General features: G+C 43.5%; 1 protein-coding gene across 2 annotated transcripts in view; it reads right to left on the reverse strand.

Annotated features, from left to right (window-relative positions):
- Nucleotides 1-1339: 1339 nt before the first annotated feature.
- The window catches only part of FERMT1 (FERM domain containing kindlin 1), a 31946-nt gene continuing 17799 nt past the window's right edge, over nucleotides 1340-15486 (reverse strand). For both annotated transcript variants that reach the window (XM_045529609.1, XM_045529610.1), the window contains 7 exons: nucleotides 15211-15260; nucleotides 10407-10531; nucleotides 9554-9660; nucleotides 8161-8382; nucleotides 7452-7576; nucleotides 3439-3580; nucleotides 1340-1980 (listed from right to left, as the gene is read on the reverse strand). In XM_045529609.1, coding sequence (XP_045385565.1) covers nucleotides 1807-1980; nucleotides 3439-3580; nucleotides 7452-7576; nucleotides 8161-8382; nucleotides 9554-9660; nucleotides 10407-10531; nucleotides 15211-15260 — 945 coding nt within the window. In that variant the 3' untranslated portion in view covers nucleotides 1340-1806. The remainder of the gene's footprint in view (nucleotides 1981-3438; nucleotides 3581-7451; nucleotides 7577-8160; nucleotides 8383-9553; nucleotides 9661-10406; nucleotides 10532-15210; nucleotides 15261-15486) is intronic.

Here is a 15486-nt window from a genome sequence, read left to right on the forward strand (position 1 = left end):
CTGGGCTCCAGCCAGGCCCCGTGAGGGTTCAGGCCCAGAGAAATGCAGAACAGAGTTGGAGCCTTTGCCTTTTATCCTTGCAACCCAAGTTTTTCATGTGGGAGGAGAACATTTATAAAAACCATAATAAAGTATCACAGGATAGTTCCCTTTACCTCTGGTATTTTTTTTTTTTTTTTGAGACAGAGTCTCTCTCTATTGCCGGGGCTAGAGTGAGTGCCGTGGCATCAGCCTAGCTCACAGCAACCTCAAACTCCTGGGCTCAAGAGATCCTACTGCCTCAGCCTCCAGAGTAGCTGGGACTACAGGTGTGAGCCACCATGCCCAGCTAATTTTTTCTATATATTTTTAGTTGTCCACCAAATTTCTTTCTATTTTTTTAGTAGAGATGGGGTCTCGCTCTTGCTCAGAGCTGGTCTTGAACTCCTGACCTCAAACAATCTGCCCACCTCGGCCTGCCCAGAGTGCTAGGATTACAGGCGTGAGCCACCGCGCCCGGCCTACCTCTGGTATTCCTTTTTACCTTCTCTAAACCTACCCCACCCACTGCTAACAAACCAAAACAGAAAATGACAATTCATTTTCAATTCAGCTGTTAAGTTGGCTCAGGATGATGTCTCAAGGCAGGGATGACCAGCAAAAAGCAGAGGAAAAAGAGAGCCTATTAGTGGCTTGTGATTTACAAAAGCCAAAGGCCTTTAGGGAAAAGGCCAGGAGTCATATAAACACAGACACCAAATCCAGGAGAACACTGCTCGGTGGTAAGAGGAACACTTCCCCAGCACCCGGACCAGCCAGAGGCCCTGGGGCGGCAGCCAGTGGGGAGCTGTCAGACCCTGAACGTGGTGGTCCTTGAGAACAGGTCTGCCCTTCTCTCCCTGACCAGGTGGGATGGAGACCTGGCTGGATTCCTTGATGCTGGGAAGTGGTTTTTATGAACAGAGAGAACTGTGCCCGTCTCCCTGAGCCCCAACCCAGAGCAGAAGCAGCTGAGACATAGATCCAGGCTGAGGAACAGATTTCCTTGCACCCCTGTGTCACCCACGTCTTCAGGAAGGACTTGAAGGTGGCTGAGGGGTCCCCAGGAATTGAATGGGGCTGGCAGGTGGCAGCAGTGACCCAAGAGGACCAATGACCAAGACTGGATGGGTCAGTGGTCATCTCAGCAGATGTCACTGTGGATGGAGGGCACTGAGGACTATTACCCTGAAACCTTGTCACCAACTGCTACCAGGTAGCCCCACTCCCCCCTCCCCGCTCCCAGACCTGCCCTCCAGGGAAAAAGTGTGCGCATGCGGGACCCCCCTCTGCCATTCTCATAACATGGGAGCTAACACGGTTTAATTAGGGAAAGATATATTTCTTTTCATACCTGAGTTTGTGGAACAAGATTTGTACTTTCTACATGTGATTTTTACCTTTCTGACGTCTCGACTGACTTGGCAATGAGGCAGATAAGCACAAGGACAACTTCCAGCCACACACTTGGCAGGTTCTGCAAGTCACAGACCTGTAGCTACATCCTGGGCCTTTGGACCCCAGTATCTTGGAGCACCCCCCCTCTCTCCTGCCCACCCATTTTGTGGAAAAGGCAAGTGAGGCCCCTTCCACAACTGATGGCACAGGGCAAAGTGAGGAAAGGGACGTGCTAGCAGTGTGTTTGGAAGAGGCGAGGATCTGAGTGAATGCGTGTTGTCCGTCGTTCTGGAGTCTACACACGGGGCAGGCCGAGCCGTGGATCCCGGGCATTTAGGGGGGACCGCCGTTGGCTTGCCCGTCTGTGTGGGCCCAGCAGGCCTTCCCGCTTCAATCCTGACCGCCGGTCAATTTGTGGAACAGGTCCTCATCGAGCGTTTCATTCTGGTCCTTGGAGCGGGTGGACAAGAAAATGTAGCCACCGATGTACTCGTGCACGACCTTGCAGTCCGCGCTCAGGCAGGTGAATGCAATGGAGACGTTTTGGTCGAACTCGATGGCCAGCTGGAAGGGGAAGGCACGGATCTGCTTAAACTGTGACAGGGGATGGTGAAAAAGAGGCTGCTTGGGAGCTGATAGGAAACTGTGACCCAGGCTAAGGGGCCTTGGAGAGGGCCGCTGAGGTGGCTGACAAGGTGATATCCCAAAAGACCACACAGAAAACTACCGCTTCCAATTAAACACTTGCAGAAAACATCGTTCTCTTTGCGCCCTCTTGTGGTGTCAACTTTGCCACACACTTGGTAAAACAACTCCCAACACACACGGACAGTATTTTCTGTGTCGTTCAGATATAAGAATTTCCCAAGCACTCTCTGTGTTGAGCGGCAGGGTGCTTTGCAGACTCGCTAATAGAGAATAAAAGGTCTGCCTCGATTTCCCCACATCTACTGCCTGGTGCCCTTTCCCAGCTGAAAGTCATAAACTCTAAGCACTAGCAAAAAGACTTAGATGCCTCACTGGTTCTCAGCTGTGGCTGATGTGGAACTGTACTGAAGCCTAGTTCATACTCCCAGAAATTCAGGTTTGACTGGTCTTGACTGTGGTCTGGGCAGTGGTATTTTAAAACTCTTCAGGTGATTCTAATATGCATCCAGCTTTTAGAGCTACTGCCTTACAGGTGCACCCAATCTCTGACCTTCATTTTACAAAGGAGAGCCCAGATGGTTACCAGCAATGCTGAAAGGACTCCAGGGTGTGTCCCTTACCGTCCCTCTATGTTGATGGCTTTCTACTGGAAAAACGAGAATGCAAAAGGAACGAGAGAAGATAGATTCTATACCAGCAACGTCGGAATATTTTAAATCAGCAATAGGACGCTGCTGCTAACTTCATCTAGAATTTCCCAGGACACAGGCTTGGCCTGAAGGTAGTTGTTCCTAGGATGGGAGTTGATGGGAAACTGTCACACAGGCTAAGGGTTTACTGGCTCCTCACCTCAGGAGGCTACACTATTCTCAGTCATCTCTGTGCACCTTGCTTCTCCGGCACTTTTTCACTTTTGGGACTGGAATGTTCTCCAGTGGGGCAGCTGGGCCTCTGAGTCCTCAATCAGTTAGATCCTTTGGCAGCCAGTCAGATGGGGCCTTTCTTGCATTTATATTTTGCGTAGCAGTTACATCTCAGGTAGTTTCCACTAAGTAATCACCAGCCTAAATCTTATGTAATCCTATGATGAGTCGATGAAAATTAATCAAACTGCTCAGCAATTTTAGCATCTGCTGCATGGAAAGCTTGCATGGAGATAAAGCCAACTTGTGGTGTTAATTCAAGAACATTTGGCCTGTACTTGTTAGGAAACTGCCCAGAATTGCATGTGATTATTTCACCAGATAATTACTACTTGCTTGGGGATTCTTAACCTAAGTATAAGAACACCTTTTAAAAATCAGAATAACGTGCAATTCTGAGAGAACACACATTTACAGGCTCAACACCAAATAGTAAAAACTTTCACTTTACCTGCCGGATTTCCCAATTGACATTCCACTGTTTCATGTTTGTGAATCTCCATGTTGTAATTGGAATCCCTGTGGCTGCATCGATTCTAATCAACCTATTATAGGAGACTCCCAGGATGTCATCTTTCTTGCTTCCTTTAAATCTTAAAAAAAAAAAAAAATTAAAAACAAAAACCCCAATAATATTAGTTAAGAGAAGTGACTGTTTCCTATAATAATTGATGTTCATTCACATACAACTTCTTAAAGATAATACCAACATTTCTGAATCATTTTAGAAGAATAGACAATGAGGGATTGACTTTCTACAGGAGAGCATTTTTATTGTGACATAGAAAATATGAGGAATGGGAAAACATGAAGACTATCCCGCTGACATTCTTTAAGTGAAATTGATGTCAGAGGAAAATAAATAAGAGGAGGTCAAATCAATTCATTTAAAATTAGCACCGCCGCTGTGTGCCAGGGACTCCCTCTCAGGCACTGTTCATATTATAGTGAAGAAAATGGATAGAAAATTCCTGATGAGTGAGGGGAAAGGATCATAAGTGTGAAATAAATATGCCATATAAGCTTATGAGGAAAAATACAGCACAGAAGGGGTCCAGGGAATACTGGCAATGAGGTGTCACAATCTAAAACAGGGAGTCAGGGAAGGTCAGTGAGATGGAGATATTTGATTAAAGAACTAATGTGCGTGAAGGAATGAAACATATGGCTCTCTGGGGCAAGAGTGTTCCAGGCAGAGGGCACAGCCACTGTGTTTATTTATTGAGTGCTCAAGGGCCTGGCAGGAGGCCCGCGTGGCTGGCACAGGGAAGGAGGGGAGAGGAGTGCGAGTTAGAGAATTAGGGAGCTAAGATCTTGGAGGCCAGGGTAAGGATCTGGTTCTTCCTCTGAGTGAGACAGAAAGCCTTCAGAGGGTTCTGAGCAGAGGCTTCACCTGGTCTGACTTAAGATTTTAAAAAGATCCCTCTAGCTGCTGAGTTGGAAACTTAGGGGTCAAGGGTAGAGGCAGGAAGACCAGGTAGGATCACTCTGGACCTGGTGGTGGTGGAGGCAGTAAGGAGAGGTCGGATTCTGTAGATACTTTTTTTTTTTTTTTTTTTGAGACAAAGTCTCGCTCTTTTGCCCTGGTTAGAGTGCAGTGGCATCAGCCTAGCTCACAGCAACCTCAAACTCCTGGGCTCAAGCAATCCTTCTGCCTCAGCCTCCCGAGTAGCTGGGACTACAGGCATGTGCCACCATGCCTGGCTAATTTTTTTTCTATATATAGTTTAGCTGTCCAGATAATTTCTTTCTATTTTTAGTAGAGATGGGGTCTCGCTCTTGCTCAGGCTGTTCTTGAACTCCTGACCTTGAGTGATCCTCCCACCTCGGCCTCCCAGAGTGCTAGGACTACAGGCGTGAGCCACCTCGCCCAGCCTCTGTAGATACTTTGAAGACAGAATCACCAGGATTGGCCAACGGACAGGATGTCACATGAGAGATAAAGAGCAGAGTCAGGAATGACCTCAAGAAATTTGGCCTGAACATCCAGAGGGAGGAGTTGCCCTTTACGGAGATGCAGAAGAATGTAGGGGGAGCTGGTTTAGATGGGAAGATCAGGAATTTGGGACATGTTAAGAGGACATGGCTGTTAGACATCTAAGCATTGTTGGATTTATGAATCTGCAGTTCAAGAGAGAGTTCTAGGCTCAAGATGTACATTTTGGAGTAATCAGCATATAAATGAAGCCAAAAGAATGGCTGAGCCCAGGAAGAGGAGTGTTTTAAAGAGCTGAGGCCTGTGCACTCCAGTATTACACAAGGTTGGGAAGATGAGAAAGAACCAGTGAAGGAGAACAAAAGAACTGGCCAGTGACAGCAAGGAAAACCCGGAAGGCAAGTGACGCAAGTGTGTCAGGGAGGAGGGGTGGACTCACTGTGCCAAACGCTGCTGAGAGGCCAGCTGGCACAAGCTGACCTATGGAGTCAGCAACGTGAAGGTCACGGGTGACCAGTGGGTGACCCTGATGACAGTGAGTGGCGGAGGCAGTGGCGTGTGGAGGCGGAGGAAACCTGATTGGAGTAAGGTCAAGACAGAATGGAAGTAAGGAATTGGGGACAGTGGCAGGGATGCCACATTCAAGGTCTGCTGTGAATAAGAGCTGGGAACAGGGACAGCAACTGGAGGGGGATGTGAGGATGTGAAAATTGAGGTTGCTGGAGAGAGAAAAATATCATATAATTGGAGAAAAAAAATTCCTAGGTGAATAAGCCACTTTCTACATCACTCTTACCTTTTTCACCTGTTCCCTTCATATGATAAAAGTTTACTGTACTTTTCGGGGATTATTCCCATATCTTTTATTATTCATTCATTCCACCACCATGACGCTTAATAGCACAAGTTAGCTCATTCTTGCTCTACCTGCTTCTCTCTAACATATGGGGACTCCTCGGGCTGCTCTCTGGAATTCGGGGAGTCCTGAAGCTAAGAAAGACCCGGGTTTCTTGGGTGTGGGCAGATCCTGACTCCGCCTGCCATCCTACACTGGCCTCGGAAAAGGCAGATTTTCATCACACCCAGGACTGCTGCCGCAAAGCCTCACCTCCATAGACAGACGCTGGAGGTGGGGGAAGTGCAGGGGGAAACAGCTGGCAAAAGGGCAGTGGGGGACAGGAGTAAGCGGCAGGGGAAATGTGTTCGGGCCCATGCTACCCTTCACAATTTATCAGGCACTTTCCTTGCCTTGTTTCACTGGACTTGCTCAGAATGCCCTCTGAGCAGAAGCTGAGGCGTGGTGAGGTCGGTGACAATGCCCCAGGTCACAGAGCTAGCAGAGGCAGAGGTGGGCCTGGAAGCTGGGCCCGGTGGGCTCCAGTGTCTGTGTTCTTTCCACCATGCGGGCTTGACTTCAGAGTTATAGCTGAGTGCGTGTGTATGCACGCATGTACACATGCACACACGTCCATGCACATAAGTGGGTGTCCAGCACAGCTTCACCCTCCCTCATTCTTTTGCTGCAGTGAGTAAAGCAGGAGGAGTTGCTTGTTTGGGATAAACACTGGGGATAGATGTGAAGTGAGATGTTTCAGTGAACAGAAAATCCTGGGTAGACTCCCTTGCTAGAAGGGGTTGAGGAAACCAAGTCTTTGAAGAGCCGACAAAACAAATGAAAACTGTACTTTCCTATAATTCAGTGTTTTCTAATGCAAACCCGTCTTCCAACCCTCTAATTATAAAATGAGAAAGTGACAGAGAGTACTTACTGTACTGCAGGGTTACGTTTAGATTTTGCTTAAACATCAGTCTTCCCTACTGAACTGGAAAATGTAATTCGATTCACAAGCACACTTGTGGGCACATTTTGGGAAATCATTGATTTTGTACAGCGGGGCAGAGGCGTCACGCTGGGTGGGGATTACAATGAGGACACTGGGCTCCACACCAAGGCATGCCCCTGACCAGGGGATGAACTCGGACAACTCACTTAAGCTATTTTTCTGTATTTCAGTGTTTTGATCTGTAAAACAGAAGTGGGTAATAGATGGCCTTCTCTGGGTCCTTTGGACCAGTGGGAACAGGGCTGCTATCTGATAAAGCTGAATGAAGATAAGACACAAGGTTTGTTGGGACCTTTCTAGAAACCTAAAAATTCTGCAAAGCCACACCATGAGACACAATATGAGATACACAACAGAGAGGAAGCTGGCGTGAAAGAAAGTCACAGCTTTCATAAAATCAACAGGTCATGTTTTCCCTCTGGCTTTGCAAATGTAGTTATCCTAAAAGAACCAAATCTCCTCCTTTTAAAATTTCCCTTCCCATTTAGCTGAGTTTCAGGGGGGTAGAAAAGAAGGTACGGACAATGTCTGTGAGCAGCCCAAAGTGTTTGGGCCATTTTTGAAAGGGCAGCATTCTGAAATAATGAGTTCTATATTCTCTGCTAAATGAGAATAAACTGGGTTCTCAGTAAGCCACTCACAATTGAATAGAAAGTGAAAGAGACAAGTGAACACTGTAGTCACCTGACAAGGTAGTAGGTGAGGCCGAATTCAGGTAGGGACTGCCACGCCTGGATGAACCGCAGCTTGGCTTCGACCAGGGGCATCTGGGCCACGTTCTGGTGGGCTTCCAGGATCCGGGCTGCCAGCTAAGCAGAAACGGGAGACATCAAACTCTCCTCTGTGTGCACCGACTGCCCTATAATCATCCCATTAGCGCCGGATCCCCAAAGAGAACAACAAATGTAAGGCCTGACTGCAGCTCTACAAAAACCATTTGATCCCATTCATTTATTCTCTCTCTCTTTTTCTATAAGACATGACAGGGGAGAAGCAGGAATGAGATCAGGACACACAAAAGCTCCCAAGGTTGCAGATGGAGAGCTTCGGGTCCTCTGTCCAAGATCCGTGGAGTATCCACCGATAGTTCAGTTCATCTGTGCAACTTTTAACCCACTCCTATGGAGGCATAATTTCAGTCTTCAGTTGGTGGGAACTAAATTTTTCTTGATTAAGTTCAATCTGGGAATGTTGCTATATTCAGTCGGCATTATAGTCACCTCTAACAAAATTAACAATAATCTCCTAATATCATCTAATACTTAGTACATAGGCAACTTTCGCCATCGACTGATTTTTCAAGATGATGGCGTTAATCAGATGGAACTCTTCGTTTTATTTCAGAACATAAAGATTCTACTGCACACAGTTGCCCCAACAAGATGAACAGTACCTGTTTAGACTTGTGTTTTTTTGCACATCGAGGTGACACAAAACATTCTGGGTTCATGTCCATGTTTTCGGGACTTGAAGCCACCTGAGATGCCGAGTTCCTGTTTTTCATCCTCAGAAATGAAAGGATGTTGAGGACCTCCAGCTGGTAGGAGCTGTCTGCCATGGTTTTGCCCTTCGATGCCAAGATGCAGGCAGCCATCCACCGGGCATATTGATTCTCCTGCAGCGAAAACCCCAGGGCTGAGAAGCAAGCTCAAGTGCAAAGCCACCATGTTATAAACAGCAGGACTTGGACTTTCTTCTCCATTGTAATACAAAACTATCACCTTCCAAGCAAGGAAAAATGTGAAATGGTGCACGTTCTGAATGTCTGTTAACCACCTAAAGTAACACCCGACAATAGCCTTTGAGACCGGTATTGAATTTCTAGATACTAAGTTAGGGGCTAGAGCATAGGAATGCTGGCTTTGATAAATTCCACGCAGGGAACTTTGCATTTAAAGGTGATCCAAGGACACAAAGGAGTGCCATGAAGCACAGACAGGTGAAACCTCAAACTACCAGAGAGCCTTCCTTAGTACATATTTCCAGTTTCAGATCATGTCTGATCTCTGTGACAAAAGCAAATGATGAAAAAAAATCATTAACTGATTTCCTGTATTAATCGTATGTTGGCCGATCCTTAGTAAAGACTCTAATTTTAAAGTAGCAACCAGGGCTATTATGGGAACTGAACAAGTTAGTAGTGGCTTCTATTGTTCTTTAAGGTCTATGCTCATTTTTGAGCTGAAGGAGTGAATAGGAAGGCTCCCTAGAAGGGGAGGGGATGCCCTTGAAGAGGGGAATTGTTCAGTGCAACAGTGCACGTGGTATGTTGAATTACTGGCCTCAATCTTCACTCTCCCGGGATCCACACCCTTTGCCTTGTAACTTAACAGTTACAAGGGACAGAGTGCGATTCCAGTCTCTTGACATCGGGCTCAGTTATGTGGTCTGTTTTGGCCAGTGGGATGTGGGGGGAAGTGACAGTATGCCAATTTCAAGCCTTTTGCCTTCCTGCCATCACTGTGAGAAGTTTTCCCCAGGCAGCCTGGGACCCAGAATAAATAAAATCAGCTCAATCTTTGGCAAGGTCTTGCCGAAACCTGTTTCTCAAAGCAGATCTGACCAGCTGACACCAGCCTGGATCATCCAACCCCCAGCCTACCTGTAGATCTTTCAGAAACAAGTATTTATTGTTGAATGTCATTGTGATTTTGTTACATTGTGACTGTTGCAAAGCAATAGGTCACTGACACAATAGTGCTCTAATTTTAGAAAATATCACATAGGTTTTGCTTTTAGGCTTCATAAAGGTGAAATGACTTAACATTTTTTGTGGTTTTACTTACATGGTCGCATCTCAAATACACTTCGTTCATACCATCAGCAACAGGGATTAGTAACTTGATTCCAAATTTTCTCCCTGCTACATTGACATCTGGCACAACTTCACAGCCTGAATGGCAAAAGACAGAGACAAAACTGGGTACTGAGGCATCTGTTAGGTAAATATCAAGTGTGCATCTAAAATAAAGACTTTGAACATAAACCTCACAGATTTGGTTCTCTTCTGAAAAATGGAGGAGCAAGAAGACAACATCCAGTAAAGGATAACTAAATAAGACTTATGAACAATTAACATGGGCGAAGAAAATGACTTTCTTTTATGATTTTCTTAAATAAGAAAAGTCAGTTGAGTTCATTTTTCAGCTTGATATTGGCTGTCCAAACTCAAAGGAACCATTACGAATATGAATGTCAAAATAAATCAAAGCAGAGGAAATTCTCTGATGGCCATATGATGACAGTTGAGTGTGCTAGTTAATTAAATATTTCAATTAATAGCGAGTTACCAGTATACACTCACGTGACTTTCAGAAATTAGAATAGACAGTAAAGTGATACTGGATTAAACATAACTGTTCTGAATTCAGAAAGCTTTTCAGGATCTTACAATGCCTCATGTGCTACATTTATGGACACCAATTACCACCACGTCCTAGACTCTGGACACACTGGGCAAGATGGGACGGCAGAATGCAAGTGACCACATTCACTAGACCCCATTCGAGTCCACACTCCATGAGGTCGAGGAGCTGAAGGTTTGGAAAACCTAAATGGATAGAGGTTTCCCTAGAAGTAAACCTTGCTTCATTTTGTAGGAACCTTGCCTAGAATCGGCAAGATGTAGAGTACTCTTACCTCTAAGATTTAGTTTTTCTACTGGTTCTCCTTGTTCAAGTTCCTTATTTTTAAAGTAGGCTATAGATGTGTCTTTAAAGACAAACCAATATTGTTTGAATGTTTTTAACATTAACTTCTTGGGCCTGCAAATTAAAGTGCAGTAAATGTTTAAATCATCATCCAGGAAAGTAGAACACATTACAAATTTCAAGCAGATCAAGATGCCCTAAAGGCCCTGTCCAGCAACATACTCTTTAGTTTTTAAAATAATTTTCATATTGCCAACTCATTGCAAAAAACTAGAAATGAGGTGTTGATATGAGATGTAGATTTTAATGAGAAGGTTTAGGACGTAGGCCACCTGGGACCGTACTCTGGCTCTGCCGCTGTGTGCTCTTGGAAAGACACTCCACATGCCTGGGCCACATGCACAGCCTCTATATGATGGGGACAGCAGCAGTCTTTGATCCCAGGGCTTTTGTGAGAATGGAATGAGGTCACCTATGTGAAATGTGTATCACAGTGCCTGGCACAAGCGGATTGCTCCTAAATGATGATGTAAGTGAGAAACCTACATGAATCTGGTGACATTTGAAATCTCAGCATACTTCTTGGATCTTAAAAATCTCTCAGGATGAACAGCCCATGAGCTTCAAGTTATCAGATAGGAAAATCATTATCTAAAAGTGAGTACTCTTTTCTGTAGTTTCCTCTTTTTTTTTTTTTTGAGACAGAGTCTCGCTCTGTTGCCCAGACTACAGTGCCGTGGCATCAGCCTAGCTCACAGCAACCTCAAACTCCTGGGCTCAAGCGATCCTCCTGCCTCAGCCTCCCGAGTAGCTGGGACGACAGGTGTGCGTCATCATGCCCAGCTAATTTTTTCTATGTATATTTTTAGTTGGCCAGCTAATTTCTTTCTATTTTTTAGTAGAGACGGGGTCTCGCTCTTGCTCAGGCTGGTTTCGAACTCCTGAGCTCAAACGATCCTCCCGCCTCGGCCTCCCAGAGTGCATGAGCCACCGTGCCCGGCCCCAACACATTCTTAAAAGACTTTTTTTTTTTTTTTTTGAGACAAGAAGGTCTTGCTCTGTCACCCAGGATGGAGTGCAGCAGCCCCGATCATAGCTTACTGCAGCCTGGAACGAATGATCGGGTAATTAGCATATCCATCATCTCAAACATTTATCATTTCTTTGTGTTGGGAATGTTCAATATCTTCCTTTTAGCTATTTGAAAAGATATATTGTTATTAACTATAGTCATCCTAAAGTGGTATAGAACACCAGAATGTATTCCCCTTATTAGCTGTAATTCTTTAACAAATCTCTCCCTTCTTCCCACTCTTCCCAGACACTAGTATCCTCTCTTCTCCTTTTTACTTGAGATCAATTTTTTTTTAGATTCCACATATGAGTGAGAACGTATGGTGGAAACTTTCTACTTCTGGCTTGTTTCACTTAACATAATATCCTCCAGTTCCATCCATGTAGGAGCAATTATTTTTTTGAAAAAACAAAAATGCATAACTCTACTTACACGTACTTTTCTGTGTGAAAACCAGTGAGTCTTACTATGGGGCCAAAGATTTTCATGATTACTTTCCATGTCTCTATGAAGTATTGTAAAGATTCTTCTATATTTTAAGAGTCCTGTTTTTAATAAAATAAGTCACCCTGATAACTCTTGTAGCACACTGTGTAAGTCTGAGTATGTCTTCGCTACAGTGATGTCTATAAATGACTCAATGAATGGATTTTATGTGGTCTCTCTCTATCATTTTATTTATTCCTAAGCAATCTCTCCAACAGTGGGCACACCTTACAGTTTTGGCATAAATCATTGTTTATGTTAAATATGTAATTTACTGGTAGGATTGTATCTTGTCTGGTTTATATTTAGGGATTGCAACGAGTAGACTCTTGGAAGACTGATTGGGCATAAAATTCTAGATTGATGGTTTTCTTAGCATTTTCTATATTATTTTCCAGGCTATAGTTGTTGCCAATGAGATGACTGCTTCCCACCTAACTGTTGCTCCTCTGTAGGAAATCTGTCTTTTTTTCCCTTTGATTTTAAAGACTTTCTCTTATCAATAGTTGGCCTTACCAAGATGTGCATTTATACTGATTTATTTTCCTTGAGATTAGTGATTCTTGAATTTAAGGATTTTTGTCTTCAGCAATTATGGAAAATTCTCAAGCATTCTCTTCTGAGGGTTTTCCTCTGGAACTCCTAGTAGATATATGTTGGACCTTCTCATTCCATCTAGATCATATTTTTCATTTCTATCTTTTTGAGTTCTCTCTTAAACTGTGTTTTTAACCTGATGCTTCATATACCTAATAAGTTTTAAATTTCTTTGACTGTATTTTTTACTTCTAGAATTTCAATTTGGTTCATTTTCAATATGTTGCCCATTCTATTTTATTACAATTTTTACTTTTTAATTTAATGATTCTAAACATACTTATGTTTTCTTCAGATTGTATGATTACCTAAAGCTAACGAAACTGCTAATCCTATTGCTTGTTGGGTCTACATCTCTTCTGTGGTTCATTAACTTGCATGGTTAGTAATTTTTATTGGGAGCTCATTTTTTTTAGGATGTGGTTGTTTTCCATAAAAGGCCCATGCATTCTTGGTTGTGGATATTTCCCACTAAGTATTTTTACAACTACATTTGCCAGGGTTTCCCAGGTTTTGCAGTCCTGGACCAGTTTCTATTTCACTTTGTTAGGATTCTCATATCACATAAGACATTTAAATTTATAGCCACACCTGTGTGTGGCACAGCCTTGCCTCTGATCTCTCAGGAGAGAATTTTCATTTCCCCACAGAACCCCCCGCAAAGGTAAACTTCCTTATTGCTTTCTCTTGCTGGTAGTTTTTCTACTCCCCACTAAACAGAGAAGGCAATGCTTGCAAGTTGCCACCTTCAGGCAGGTGCTTCAGGTCTGGCTTACTGTGCTACCCAGGCCTTAACGCTTCATCCCCCACCCCTACATGGGAATTAACATCCCAGCCTCAAGCCACGAGAACCTACGTCCACTCCCCAAATCCCCCTGTGCAGCTGAGGCTTCCCTGGTAGAACTAGGTTCACTCTCTATTTCCTGCAAGTTGGAATTGCTGCTTCACTTCATAATCAATTTTGTATTTATAATTCTTTTATTTTTATTTTATCCAACATTCATATGTATTTATAGAAAGATTCTGGTTGGCAATAGAGCGGATGCCGTGTTGCTGGAAACCGAAGTGCACTATTTACATAGTAGGTTTAATAGATTTCATTTAGAAAAGCGCTTCATTGTAAAAGGAAAAAACTTAAAAATCAAAGGACTAGTCCAAGGAAAGAAGGCCCAGGGAAATGAAAGGCCTGTTAGAGGTCACACCCCCACCAGGAATAGAGCTCTACTCTCCAATCTTGCTCCCTTCCCCATCCCACTCTCTCTTTCTCTCTCTCTATCCTTTCTTTGTTTCTTCCTTCCATAAACCATATTACATATTAAATTCAACAGCTTGAGACCTTTGATAGATAAAGAGTCTATTGGCCAAATGTGAGGACAATTTTGTGAGTCTGAATACAACAGTCACACCAAAAGCCTGTAATAGCTCAGAGAAGCATAAGTGATGCACCTCCTTTATTGAAAACATCTATAGGAAGATGTCACCATCGGGTTTATGAAGAACTCAGTTTGCTCTATACAGAGAATATGGCAACCCAATTTCTTTGCAGAACAATTATGAATACTTTATAAAGATATATTTGTGGATTCAAATTGTTACTTTTTTTCTGTAGCTCTGACTACAACAGTATGAGACAATTGTGGTTACAATTATTTATGTCATGGAAGTTAAATGAATGACTCTATTGTTTGAGACCACATCCCACAATCACATTAAAAAAAAAAAAAAAAAGCAAAAACAAACTCATAGGAACCCAGTGACAGTTATTGCTACCTTTGGATGCTTGTTTCTCATTTATACCTGATTCGTTGTTCATTCCTTCCAGGTCTTTCTTTGCATCATGTGTTATCAAAGGCAACCTGTGTTTCTTTTAAAGCCAACTGCCCCAGTGAAGTGTTGGTTTGTTAAGAAAAGTCAACAAACCATAAAGTGACAGAAGGAACTGAGAGAACTTCAAAGAGCTTTGTTTCTTTCATCCTAACACACCTTGGCACCATCACAGAGGTGGCAGTTCTTTCTTTCCAAGGGAATAAACCATTCTCTGACTTATTAGCAGTTTTAGGTTAACCTGCAATGACTAGGGCATTTATCAGAAGCACTTAAACAGGCAAAAGTAGATAAACTAAAATGACTACTCTCTATAAGCCTATGATCAAAGTTCTGAGACAAGTCAGTTTTAAACTATAACATAAAAGAGCCTTCCAATCATGTCAGAGTCCTGAACCTCCCAGATGGACTCTAATAGAAACTCCAGTCTGGCAGATATATATGTTTATTATTGCAGATACTGGCCATGTATACATCACCATTTATTGAGCATGTAGTATGAGCCAGACAACATGCTAAACGCTTCACATGCATTATTTTACCTAATCCTCCCAACAAACCCAAGGGGAGCTACATTCCCATTTCACAGATTGGAAAACCGAGGCTCCGAGATGTAAAACATTGCCTAAGCTTACCCAGCTAGTGTGTGTGGTGCAGCTAAGATTCAACCCATTGTTTGTCAGATGCCAAAGCCCATGCTCTTACCTTTGAACCATGAACCTGCCTCGTGAATGTGCAATTCAAACTCCTGCATATTTTATCTGAAGGGCTTTGTTATGAGTAACTCCTTCTCTCCTTAAAAGTTACTTACCTAAATAATCTGAGATTATCTGCAAGCTTAGGGATATCAGTAATGTCCTCCTAAGGAAAAACAGATGACATTTCATAAACAGGAACTTCATAAATGGTGCCACTACTCTAAACTTGCACTGTCCAATACAGCAGCCACTCGGTGTGTGTGGCTATTTAAATGTGAACTAGTTAAAATTAAATGAAATGAAAAACTCAGTTACTTAGTTACATCAGCCACATTTCCTATAGTTACGTTGTGGCAAGGGGCAGGGAGTGGGGTACGTGCAAGGGCTCC

Source organism: Lemur catta, chromosome 17, assembly GCF_020740605.2.
Source record: "Lemur catta isolate mLemCat1 chromosome 17, mLemCat1.pri, whole genome shotgun sequence".
In the NCBI taxonomy this organism is placed as follows: Eukaryota; Metazoa; Chordata; class Mammalia; order Primates; family Lemuridae; genus Lemur; species Lemur catta.